The 13,278-nt window shown below is 46.0% G+C and overlaps 1 protein-coding gene across 1 annotated transcript in view; it reads left to right on the top strand.

Annotated features, from left to right (window-relative positions):
- The window catches only part of LOC121283863 (rho guanine nucleotide exchange factor 17-like), a 502,814-nt gene that overhangs the window by 272,352 nt on the left and 217,184 nt on the right, over positions 1-13,278 (top strand). The window contains exon 2 of the mRNA XM_041198663.1: positions 12,577-12,654. Within this exon, the coding sequence (XP_041054597.1) occupies positions 12,577-12,654 (78 nt within the window). The remainder of the gene's footprint in view (positions 1-12,576; positions 12,655-13,278) is intronic.

Raw genomic sequence — 13,278 nt, 5'->3', positions numbered from 1 at the left:
GAACCAGTGGATGTACTGTACTTAGATTTACAGAAGGCATTTGATAAAGTGCCACATCAAAGGTTATTGCGGAAAAGAAAGCTCGTGGTGTAGAGGGTAACATATTGGCATGGATAGAAGATTGGTTGGCTAACAGGAAGCAGAGAGTAGGCATAAATGGATCTTTTTCAGGTTTGCAAGATGTAACGAATGATGTGCCACAGGGTTCAGTGCTGGGACCTCAACTGTTTACAATTTATATAAATGCCTTAGATGAAGAGATGGATGGGATAGATGCCAAATTTGCTGATGAGACAAAGATAGATAGGAGAGTAAGTTGTGAAGAGGACAAAAGCAAGCTACAAAAGGCATAGAAAGGTTAGGTGAGTGGGCAAAAATATGGCAAATGGAGTATAAAGTGGCAAAATGTGAAATTGTCCATTTTGGCAGGAAGAATAAAAGGGAAGCATTTTATCTAAATGGTGAGAGATTGCAGAGCTCTGAAATGCAGAGGGATCTGGGTTGCTTAGTGCATGAATCGCAAAAGACTAATATGCAGGTACAGCAAGTAATTAGGAAAAGAAATAGAATTTATTTATTGTGAGGGGAATTGAATCCATTAGGTTATGCTTCAGTTATACAGAGCACTAGTCAGACCACATCTGGAGTACTGTGTACAACATTGGTCACATTATTTAAGGAAGGATGTAAATGCGTTGGAAGCAGTGCAGAGAAGGTTCACCAGAGTGGGTGGGTTATCTTATGAGGAAAGGTTGGACAGACTAGGCTTGTATCCGCTGGAGTTTAGAAGAGTAAGAGGCAATTTGATCGAAACATATAAGATCCTGAGAGGTCTTGACAGAATGGATGTGAAGAGGATATTTCCTCTTCTGGGAGAATGTAGAACTAGGGGTCACTGTTTAACAATAAGAGGTCACCCATTTAAAATGGAGATGAGGCAAAAATTTTTCTCTGAGGGCCGTGAGTCTTTGGAACTCTCTTCCTGAAAAGGTGGGGGAAGCAGAGTCTTTGAATATTTTTCAGGCAGAGGTGGATAGATTCTTGGTAAGCAAGGGGGTGATAGGTTATCAGGGAAAGGTGGGATACAGATTTGAGGTTACAGTCAGATCAGCCATGATCTTATTAAATGGTAGGGGCCAAATGGCTTACACCTGCTCCTTGTTTGTGCCAAATCTCCTCTCAGTCTTCCTTAAGGAGAACAACTCCAACTACTCCAGTTTATCCATGTAAGTGAAGTCCCTCATCCCTGGAACCATTCACATAAATTTTTTCTGCACTGTCTCTATTGCCTTCAGATCCTTCCTAAGGTGCAGTGCCCAGAATTGGACACAGTACTCCAGTTGAGGCCGAACCAGACTTTTATAAAGATTCACCATAACTTCCTTGCTTTTGCATGAGGTAATCGTGATAGGTGCCCATGCCCAAGCCTGTAACATTGCAGTGGCACTTGGCCCAAGAAGGCAGTGGAACTCCAAGCAACACTCTGCCACTCCAAGAGATGGAGCCTAAGGCCAAATCAGCCCAAAGATGATGCTATTCAGAAATATTTTCCTTTACCATTTCAGGGTGATGACGCAGAATAGAATGGTAATCAGTCCTTCTTGTTTTGATTATCTATGCGTTTGTTACTCTTAGGGACTTCACTCTACCCATAGCAGAACCCTCTCCTTGCTCTCTGCAGACAGCTATCCTCCTGGGCTGATCTGGGATGCTCTATCAAATGCGATGAAATCCCGGGAATGCCCCATAAATGTTGGATAAGCACAATCGGGACGGCAAAAGAAAGTCTCCAGAAAGCGTTTTTGGAGGATACCAAGCGGGACTGAAACCCAAAGGCTTTGGGTTCTCCCCAAATTGAGGCCCCCACCAGTGTACCAAGAACTAGATCCAGAGATTTTCCAAGTAACTTTTTTAACTGGATTCACTTATTCTTTATTGTGCATTTTCACCTCGTAAAGTAGTGAAGCAATTTTGCAGAACCCAGGAGCATGTCAAGTATTTACCATGCCAGGGGCAGTTTATATACTGTAAAAACAATATCCAAAGTTCCATATCGGCTACTATCCTTTCCTTAAGACACTAACTCCTGCTGGAATTTGGTCCCTCTGGTACTCATCTCAGCCATCCTATTGTACCAACCACCTCCAGTACCAATCGTCCTCTGGTACCAACCACTGTCTGGTATCTACATTAGCTGATATGACAACAGTCCTGTCTCTTCAGGTGACGCCCTGCTCCCTTTTAAATCTGCTGTCATCACCTATCTCCTCAAAAGCTCAAAGCTTGGCCCCGCTGCCCTTGCAAGCTAGTGCTCCTTCTCTGACCTCCCTTTCCTCTCCAAAGTAGTTTTGACTGTGCTGTCACCTCCCAAACCCATGCCCATCTTTCTCAGAGTTCCATGTCTCCATCCTTCCCACCAGGTTTCTGCCCCTGCCACAGTACTGAAACAGCTCTTATCAAAGTCATAAATGACATCCTATGGGCAGAATTTTTCGTCCCGTGGGCGGGTGCACACCTGACTTGATCGGGAGTAAAATAGAGCACGATGACGTCAGGCGAGCATCTCGTTATTTCAGTTGGCAGACGCGTGCGGGGTGTGCCGGAGCGACACCTGCCATTAATTGAACGGCCACTTAAGGCCGTTAAGAGTCCAATTGAATGTGATTTTTCCTTGCTCGTCAATTTCCAGCTTGTCGCACGGGCCAAAACGGGCAGGCAGCCAGCCGACATTTTCACAAACCTCATCCAAGGGTGGGATTAAAAAGGGTCATCAGCATTGCCATTGTGAGTACGTTTGCTACTGGTTGCTTCTTGGTGCTTGGTAGCCTCATTTCTGTTCGGTGCTTCATTTCTTAGCATTTCCAGGCTTCAATTCAGGACTCATTGCTGTCTGCCAGACCCCCAGAGGATTCAGACTATGTGGACCCTTCCAGGTATAAGACAGCCTTCCCGTTCCCTGGTAATGGGGATTGTGGTCTCTGCTGGAGGTACCTCCTCTGATGAGGAAGAGAGGGGCAGAAGGGAGAGGAGGCCAGGTGTCCCAATACGGCTTCCAGGGGAGGGACCTGTGGGAGGAAAGGCGCAGGCACAAGGGACAGGGAGTCCACGCAGAAGAAGTCGCAGAAGATGCCACTACCCTGCTGCCAGTGTTTACAGGCGGCAATGCAGCTACCTCAATATGTCTGAGGTCTCAATATGCCGAAGGAGGCTCCGCCTCTGAAGTGAGAGTGTGACCTCCATTTGCCAGATGATTGGGCCTGAGATCAGCCCCAACTGTGGGTGGACACCCCATGCCAGTGGCCCTCAACTTCTATTCCTCCGGCTCTTTCCAGGGGTCAGTGGGGGATCTGTGTGGAGTCTCCCAATCAGCTGTCCATTGTTGCTTCAAACCGGTGACAGAAGCTCTGCTCAGGCTGGTACTGACCTTAATTCTTTACCGTACAGATGAGGCCAGCCTGGCTGAGTGAGCCAGAGGCTTTGCAGCAATTGCTGGGTTCCCCCATGCCCAGTGTGCCATCGACTACACACATGTGGCCATCAAGGCACCAGCGGGTCAGCTGGGTGCCTTCGTCAACAGGAAGGGATTCCACTTTTTGAACGTGCAGATAGTGTGTGACCATAGGATGCTGATTCTGCAAGTCTGTGCAAGGTATCCTGGCAGCCCCCATGATGCGTACATCCTCAGACAGTCCCAGGTACTGAGGCTATTCAGTGCTCCAGCCTGACTGGATGGATGGCTGCTGGGTGACAAGGGCTATCCATTGAAGAGGTAGCTCATGAAGCTTCTCTGCCACCCAAGACCAGAGACAGAGCAGCGTTACAATATGAGTCATGCCCCCACAAGGGCGGTAGTAGAGAGGACTATAGCTCTTCTCAAGATGCGCTTCTGATGCCTGGATCATTCAGGAGGTGCACTACAGTATCCCCCAGAGCGGGTATCACTGATCATGGTTGCATACTGTGCTCTCCATAATCTGGCACTGGCAAGGGGGGACCCACTGGGGGAAGAGGAACTTGATGCAGGCCACAGGTGATGAGTCCAGTAGTGAGACCGAAGATGACCATGATGAGGAGAACGCTGAGGCAGACCTCGGTAACCTCCAGGGAGGCAGGGACACCAGGGATGCTTTGATCCAATGCTCCTTGAGCTAGGCTACCAAAGATGAACTTCCACCCCATGCCAGGGCTGCTGCCTCCATCCTGGATGTCTGAAAGAACCCTTTCATTTGAACACAAAGAACACTGAATGCCTGTGCAATAAAGTTCAGAGCCACCTACAGCCAGCATTACAGACTGGTGTACCCTGCACCAATAAAATAAAAAGGTGAATCATACGCAGGCCATGACGTCAAAAGCAAAATTTATCTCATTATGACAGTTCCAAACTATTTACATAAACTTCTCTGGTCTTCATTTCCAGACTAATGTAGACACAGTAAACATAAATCCACTCATGACCTGTCCCTCTTGTGCTCATGATGCCTTTAACTTACGCTTACAAGTGCTACGTTTAGGCGTTCCCCCTCGCTGGCACCGGCATTGGAGACAGCCTGTTGACTCTGCTGTCTTGTTGGCCTTGATGACCTTGGCGGCCATCCTCTGGCCAGTGGAGCCGGTGCTGGCCCCGCCTGGGAGGGAGCGGCCGGTGCCACAGCTGGCATCTCCCCAGTCATCACAGCCTCATCAGATGTGACGGTCACTGGCAGAGGGGTGGAGGGGTTGCTGCTGTCATCCAGAGCACCCAGAGAGGAGCCCACAGAGATGATAAGCAGTTTATGCACCAACGTGAGGTTGCTCTAGACCTCCCTGCCCACCATTGATGGACAGACACCTAACTGGGATACTGGGTGCCTCATCCATCTCCCACACTGACACTGACCACCTGAGGTTAGTGCCTGTGTGAGGGCTTGCAGGTCCGAGCGCAACCCCAGGGACCCTTGATTGTGTTCCTGGAGCTGCCTCTCCATTAGAGTTGCCACTCTCTCAATGGAGGAGGCATTGCACTCAGCCATGAGGGTCAAACCAGCACTGATGCTCCGTATGGACTCATCCATCACGGAGGCCATGGCACGTACACCCACATGGATCTCTGCCAGATCCTTCCGCCCATCTCGCTGGACATCCAGCATCTGCCGCCTAATAATCGACTCACGAGACTCATCATCAGCCTTCGACTGAGCATTGTCCTGATCCCCGGCAGTCCTCTGATTGCCAGCGCCTGGGCACTCTCCGCCCCCACCTGCACCTCAAACAAGTGTGAAGTGCCCTCGCTGCTGTGCACTGAGATACTAGCCACCGATCTAATGCCCACCGAGGTACTGGTGCCGGATTCAGAGAGCAGGTGTGATGCAGGGCAGCAGGAGCTCGGTGGTCCTCCAGCATCAGGGGTGGCACTTCGGGGTCCGCAGAGCAAACGCCTGCTGGTGAATCTAAAAGATAGACCAGGGACATGACATTAGTTAACATCATCACTGTGTCACTGTGCATGCCAGGCACCTTGGTGAGACAATGGAGATCTGCATCATGCTGCCCTTGTGTTTCAATGATCAATGGGGACTCCAGGTTTGAGGCTCACATCAATGAAGAGACTACACAAGAATGTTTGCACACATCGAAAGTCTGCGCTCTTACATTTGTCTGGCAGCCCCGCCTCTCCATACCCAGTTGCATGGGGAGCATGGGGGTTCTCAAGCTCCAGGGCATCTTGCTCCAGCTGGCTGCTCTCCGCCTGTACCCTTCCTCTTTGCCTGGTTATGGCTTGTCTTCTGAAACAACAGGGGAGCATTGATCAGTCCACTTTCTACCTGCAGCCCCATTGCAGCCAGGCCAACCCCACCTGAGGAACACCTTGGAGGGCACATAGAGTCGTGGCCCTTGACTGCAAGGCACTCGGTCCAAGCAGCCAGGGCTCACTCCCTTGGCCAACTCCGGCATCATTGACAGGTGGCACTCAGAGTCTAACACCCCTGAGGTCCATGGGGGGGTGCAGCCAGACCTTAACACTTCTGTACACTGAGCCATGCCAACATGGCACTCACTTTTGCTGAGCGCAGCAGGTCATTGAAGTGCTTCTGTCACTGCACCACATTATAGCTGCTCACCACTGCTGTTACTTCCTCCAATGCCCTCTTGGTGTGGCATGGTGGTCTCCTCCTCCCTGGGGACAAGGTTGTGTCTCCTGGCAGCCACCTCCTCCAGGAGGACAGCGAGGCACTCGTTGGAAAAGCAGTGGGCCGAGTGCCCACCCAACCTGCCCTCCCACTTGCCGTGTCCAGACGCACTCGATTCCATTGGGAATGCTGAACATGCGTCCCTCCTTTGGAGCCTTTCCAGGGGCTGCCTGAGCCGTTTTTAAACGGGCTTCCAGGTCGCTAATGGCCTCTGTCCCCTCTCGGCCCTTCCTGGCCAGCGTGGGGCCACGTTTGGCACTGGGCGGGCCTTAATTAACCCGCCAGCGTGAAACGGCGGTTGGGGCCCGATCGCGGGCGATGGACTGTTTGCTTTCCGCTCCCGGGCCCACCTATCAAGCCCATCCGACCGACCTCAAAATCCTTCCCTGTGTCACTGTGACAAACCTGTCAGCATCCTTTGACATAGGTGACCACACCATCCTCCTCCACCACCTTCTCCACTGTCACCCTGCTGTCACCTGGTTCCATTCTTATCTATGTACTTGCAGCTACGGTATCTCATTCACTTCCTGCTGCCACACTTTGCCCTCTGGTGTTCCCCAAAGATCTACACTTGCTTCCCTCCTATTGCTCATCTACTTGCTGCCCTTCAGCAACTTCATTGGAAAACACACCATTAGTTTTCACATGTACGCTGACGACACCCAGTTCTGCCTCACCACCATCTTTCTTGACTTCTCAGTATAAATGATCAGACTGCTTATCTGACATCCAGAATTTAATGAGAAGTTTCCTCCAATTAAATATTGGAAACACTGAAGCCATTGCTTTTGGACCCTCTCCACACTCCATTCCCCAGTTACTGACACTTCCCTCTCCCTGTCAAATGTCTGATACTAAATCAGACTGTTTGCGAATTTGGTACCATATTTTACCCCACATATTCATACCATCACTAAGACCGCCTATTTCCATAAATTCGCTCGGCTTTGCCCCTTCTCAGCTCATCTGGTGCTGAAATCCTCATTCATGCCTTTGTTACCTCCAGACTTGCTCATTCCAATGCACTCCTGGCTGGTCTCCAACATTCTACCCCTTTTAACCTTGAAGTCATCCAAAGCTCTCCTAGCATGTCCCATACTCCTGTCACCTCATGAAGTTGTGCTCGCTGACTTACATTGGCTCAAGTTTAAGCTCCCGTTCAGATTTTAAAATTCTCATCCTTATTTTCAAATCCCTCCAAGGCCTTGCTCCTCCCAATTGCTGTATTACCCTCCAACCCCATAACCCTCCGAGATTTCTGCACTCTTCTCATTCTAGCCTCTGCTGCATTCCCAATTATAATTGCTCCACTATTGGTGCCTTCAGTTACATAGGCCCCAAGTCTGGAATTCCCTCCCTACACTTTCCTACCTCGCCTTCCTCCTTTAGGACACTTTAAAACCTACACCTTTGACCAATCTTTAGATCATCTGACCTAATATCTCCTCATGTGGCTCAGTGTCATGTTTAATTTTATAGTAATCCTGTGAAGCACCATGTGACATTTTATTACGTTCAAAGAGGTGGGTTAATTTAAGTTGTTGTTGAGGTGGGCTTGTGAACATATATTCACACCATCACGAAGACCATCATTTATAGCTGCTTAACAAAGCCCAACTTCATTGCTTCCTCGGCTTGGCGGCTGCTGAAATCCTCATCCATGCATTTGTTACCTCTAGACATGACTCTCCTGTCTGATTGTCTACATCCTACCCTCCGTTAAAATGAGGTCATCCAAAACTCTGCTGCCCTTGTCTTAACTCACACCATGTCCCATCCCCCTATCTCTCTGTGCTCACTGACCTACATAGGCTCCTGATCAAGCAACATCTTGATTTTAAGATTCTCATCCTTGTTTTCCAATCCCTCCATGGCCTCAACTCTCCCTATCTCTGTAATCTCCTCCAGCCCCACAACCCTCTGAGATATCTGCGCTCCTATAATTCTGGCCTTTTGAGTATCCCCAATTTCACTCACTCCACCATTAGTGGCAGTGTCTTCAGTTGCCTAGACCCCAAGCTTCGGAATACCCTCCCTAAACCTCTCTGCCTCTCTACCTTACTTTCCTCATTTAAGACACTCCTTAAAACCTACCTCTTTGACCAAGCTTTTGATCATCTGCCCATTGTATCTCCTTATGCGGCTCAGTGTCATGTTTTGTTTCAAAGTGCTCCTGTGAAGTGCTTTGGATGGTTTATTACCTTAAAGGTGCTTTATAAATATAAGTTGTCATTGTTCGAGCCACATCTGGTACCAACTCTCTTCTGATACCTCACTTAAATGGCTGGCATTCATAAATGACTGCAAATGTGACCTTTTTGGGAGAGAAATCAGAGCCAAATCTTATGCTGGCTTCACTTAACACCTGCACATGCTTAATTCCAGTAGCTATCAGTGGGAAGCAGCTGGTAACGATAGCTCTGCTGATTTTGTCCCAACCTAGGGAAGGGGCACTGAGGTCAAACGTCTCTACAGCCATTCCTGTTGGCATCTGCTATGTTAGCACAGATGTCAGTTGAACCATGAGGCTCCACAGCCTGTACTGTCTCAGTTATACTGTAGGTTGCGCATTTTCCTAGTAAGGCTTCAAATTAGGACGGCTCCATTTTACAATAATAGCCTGAAATGTTCCAGTTAATGTGGATAAAACATCTGTTAACTAAAACTGATATATAATTTGGAAAGCTGTAAAAGGCACTCAGTAGAAAAAGGTTAATAAAATGGATTTCAAATCAATTACATCCTGAATTCATAATCCATTCAACAAGGCTTAGGTTTCTCAATCAGCAGTTAAATACTGATAAACAGAAAACCCATTTGCCAAGATGCTGTAATCTTGGATCAGGATTTCCATGGGCCTCATTTAAAGAGGAACTAATTGGTCCTGCCAGTTGATTACTTTTGTAACAGAGTATTGTGTTAGTTATTAAAATCATTATTCAAATATTTGGAGCCGAGACCTTATTTATTATAACATCAACCTTTTAGTATACTCAATGTTCAATGGAACAAAACTGAAAGCGCTCCAAATGATGCCCAGCTTAATCAGATTACCTTTTTTCAGCCATTTCCAATGTAAGTTGTTTAGTTAATGAATTAAAAACTAAAAATTGTACTGCTTGTTCCCAATTATTGCACAGTTATTGAAGAGCTGCTGACCACAGGTGTTTAAAAGAAAGATATCTCATCCCAAACTGGGTGTGGATTTATGACATCCTTATAGAATGAATCTGTGGACTATTACTGGTGTCCAATTCCACTCCATTAATTAGTTTTTTTCTTTACCCTGGTGCATTTGACATATAGAAAGAAACTGGTGAAAATAGAATCGCGAGGAAGGGTTGGGGATGGGGCTGGACCAGGGGGTGTGGGAGGAAATGCAGCTTGCAATCTCCAGTAAGTAATATTCCCTCATCTCAGAGTATTTTAAAAAAACTTCAGCTACATATGGAGCATATTATATTTACATTATACACTGCAGAGTACTAATGAAAGTAATTATCCCTGTATGGAACATTTACAGTATGTTTTCCAACATACGCAAAATTTCCACGCTGGGGCACTCAACCTTCACCATATTTTCTCGTGATAACAGATTATTGCACTGGAGATAAACTGAGACTGATGGAAGAAAGGGTCACTCTGGCTGGGTGATCTATCATTGTTCAGATATGCTGTTATGTCGGGTAGTTGGTTTGGTATTACAGTCAACTACAAGATGAATTGCTCAATATTTAATTCTTTGTAGTCGAATTAAGTTGTTGATTGGTTCTGAAGCAATGTCTTTCCCAGCGACATTTTACATGAGGTTCCCATTGGATTTTGTCACAAGGTGCCTTCCTCAGATTGTTTTCATCCACAGGGTATCTTACTTGTCTTCCTGTAGATTGATGCTGACAGTAAAATGGAGGATTCCCTTCCTCACAGGGGAATAATACTAGCAGTTCATTTAATTCATAATCATTTTATATATTATGTATAGAACACCAGCTGGCTGAGGGAATGTTGGAATCTTCTAGCACTTGGTTTCAGGTTAGTCTTAAAACCCCTTTCTAGTGGCCTACGATATCAGATTATGTAAAACACTGGCCACAACCTGGGACTGCTTGCAAGTTATTGGCCTGATTCTGGAACAATAAACATAAACTGTATTATTGGTCTAAATCTTTAATTAAATCAACATAAAGGTATTTTGCTTCAATTTATAAAACAACTTTTCAGGAAGATGTTTAAATAGGTGACAAATTTGCCTGGCAGCATTGAGAATATTCAGCATTCTAAACAATGAAATCCTCAATACTCAATTCCTGTACTGTGTAAGCAAACACTTGCTGAAGCCAAGTAAATGCCATAGTGCCTCTAGAAAAGCAAACGGTTTGGAAGTATTTGGAAAATTGGAATATCTTCAAGGTGCGCTTTGGTGGTCGCCTGACCTTTGTAGGAATTATTTTTATTTATTCTTAGGATATGGCTGACACTGGCAAGGCTGCATTTCTTGCCCTGAGGGTGTGGAGAGTCATCCACCTTGGTGTGGGACTAGAGTCACATACAAATCAAATCAGCTGAAAGTGGCAGTTTCCTTTCTCTAAAGGTCATTCATGATGTAGCTGGGTTTTTATGACAATCCATCAGATTCTTTGATTATTTTTCTGGCACTTATCCATAAATTACCAGATTTAGTGAATTCATTTGATCAACTTGCCATAGTTGGATTTGAGCCTAATGCTTTGGTCTGCTAATCCAGTTATATCATGATTAGGCTACTGTACCCTAGGGAACGTCTAGATGAGTGTTGTTCTGCAGCCTTAACTTCACCATTGGATACCTCTGAACTGAAGAGAAGCTTGAATCCTGCAATCCTCTACCTTGTGGAGCTAGTTTTAGCCAGAATGATGTTTGGATTCCGTTAAGCTAATGGAGTTTAAGGCTAAATGTGTTAGATTTAAGTGGGGGCTGTAAAATTCCTGTGAAATGATCTTCAAGACTAGTTGCATTGGTAAGCACAGGTGTACGTATCTGTGTAGTGGCATTACTGCACTTTATGTAGGTGCTGCAAATACAATTGAAAACTCAACAATTGTTTAGAGTTCAAAGTGAAACAGCTAACCCTGCTAACTGAACAATCCTTGGATGAGCAATATGGTGTAGATTATCCCTGGCTGTTTTATACCATTTGGATTTCCATGTAATGGGATTGATCAGGAAACCATCTCCATATGCCATATATCCTGTGAAATCCTATATGATGCATGTGAAATCTATGGTGGGATCAGGTTTGTGTTTGACAGGAGGTAGCTGTAACAAGGCTTCCATCCTTGTGTATGCTCATAGATTATGACCAAGCACATAGTTAAAGTTAGTTTTCACGTCTGTTTTTTCCTTAAGATACAAGCAAAATACTGTGAATGCTGGAAATCTGAAACACAAACAGAAAATGTTGGAAAAACTCAGTAGGTCTGACAGCATCTGTGGAGAGTGAAACAGAGTTGACGTTTTGAGTCCGTATGACCTTTCTTCAGAGCTCTGAAGAAGGGTCATACGGACTCGAAATGTTAGCTGTGTTTCTCTCTCCATAGACGCTGCTAGACCTGCTGAGTTTTTCCAACAATTTCTGTTTTCATTTTTGTCTGTTTCTCGCCATGTAGAGATTTCAATTTACTGTTGAATTAAGATGAGCGATCAGGGCTTCCTTCCAGTAGTGTGCAGTTGGCAAATTCACTACCTGGTATGGTGCTGAGCTGTAGAGATAAGGCATGGTCCAAGTTTGATCTCCCTCAATCTGTCTGAGTTGGAGGATCTCAATCTATGAGCAGCAACAGAGGTCTCAGATTGACCTCAGTACCTTTGTATTGAGCCAGCAGACGGTGTTCCCATTCCTGATTACTGCTCGGTAACCCTGTTGAAAAGAACATAAGAAATAAGAGCAGGAATAGGCCATTCTGCCCCTTGAACCTGCTTTGCCATTCAATATGGTCATGGCTGATCTAATGGTGGCCTTAACTCACCTTTTTGCCTGACCCCCATAATTCAAAAAGATGGCTAACTTGACAGTGAATATCTTCAATGACCCACTGGTCTCGAGGGAAGAGAATTCCAAATATTAACGACCCTCTGGGAGAAGTTCCTCCTCATCTCATCTTAAATGAGATACCCCTTTTTTTATGCGACTGGTATAGAATCAAACTTGCCTGTGCTGCCCCTACACTCACTTGAACCAAGCACTAGAATGCAAACAGTGTCTCTGGAACCATATCAAAGTGTAAAGGAAAAGAAAGCAATGCCTACAGAATGAAGGGAGGGGTAATAAGAGCAAAATGCAGTGAAACCAGCAGGATTGCCACTGTCCTGCTTTGTTGCTTAGTGATATCATTCCTCACATTGTTCCCTTTCTCCTCTCACACAGGATATGAGAAAACATGTGATGATGACCCTGCTGGATGCAGAACAGTCATACGTGGAGTCCCTCCGAACGCTCATACAGGTAGGGGTGTGTGTGTGTGTGTCTGTGCGTGTGTGCGTATGTGTATATGTAGCTGGATTGAGAAGAGTAGCATTTTGAACAGTGGGTTTTGTTGAATGTGTGAGCAGCTCAGCTGCCACCCTGACCTGCTTGAGGCAAGTGGGAGGGAAGTTTCTTAAAAGTGAGTGAAGACTAAAAAAAACACAAGCCCAATTTACCCTTGCTTCTGGCGCTTCCTCAGTTTAAGAGTTTTAAGGGGCATGACGAAAGCTTGGTTGGGAAAGTGAAATATGGGAGTGGTGACAGGAATAATGAAAGATATGAACAGAGACATGGTCATCCATAGTACAATTGCACCAACTTTCAGTTATATAGCACCCTTAATGGAGCAAGTCCCAAGGTGCTTCACAAGAACATTATCAATCAAAATTTGAAACCAAGCCACCCTAGAACAGATGACCCAAAGTTTTGTCAAAGATAAAGATTTTAAAGGGCATCCTAAAGGAGGGAAGAGAGATGGAGAGTTTTAGGGAGGGAATTCCAGAGCTTAGGGCTAGGCAGTTGAAAGCACAGCCGCCATTAGTGGTGCAGTTATGACCAGGGATGTGCAAGAGGCCACAATTAGAGGAGCACAGCGATCTCAAA

The sequence above is a fragment of the Carcharodon carcharias genome, chromosome 11, assembly GCF_017639515.1.
Source record: "Carcharodon carcharias isolate sCarCar2 chromosome 11, sCarCar2.pri, whole genome shotgun sequence".
NCBI classification, from domain to species: Eukaryota; Metazoa; Chordata; class Chondrichthyes; order Lamniformes; family Lamnidae; genus Carcharodon; species Carcharodon carcharias.
Note: the sequence above shows the minus strand (reverse complement) of the source record. Positions and strands in the feature narration are given on the sequence as shown.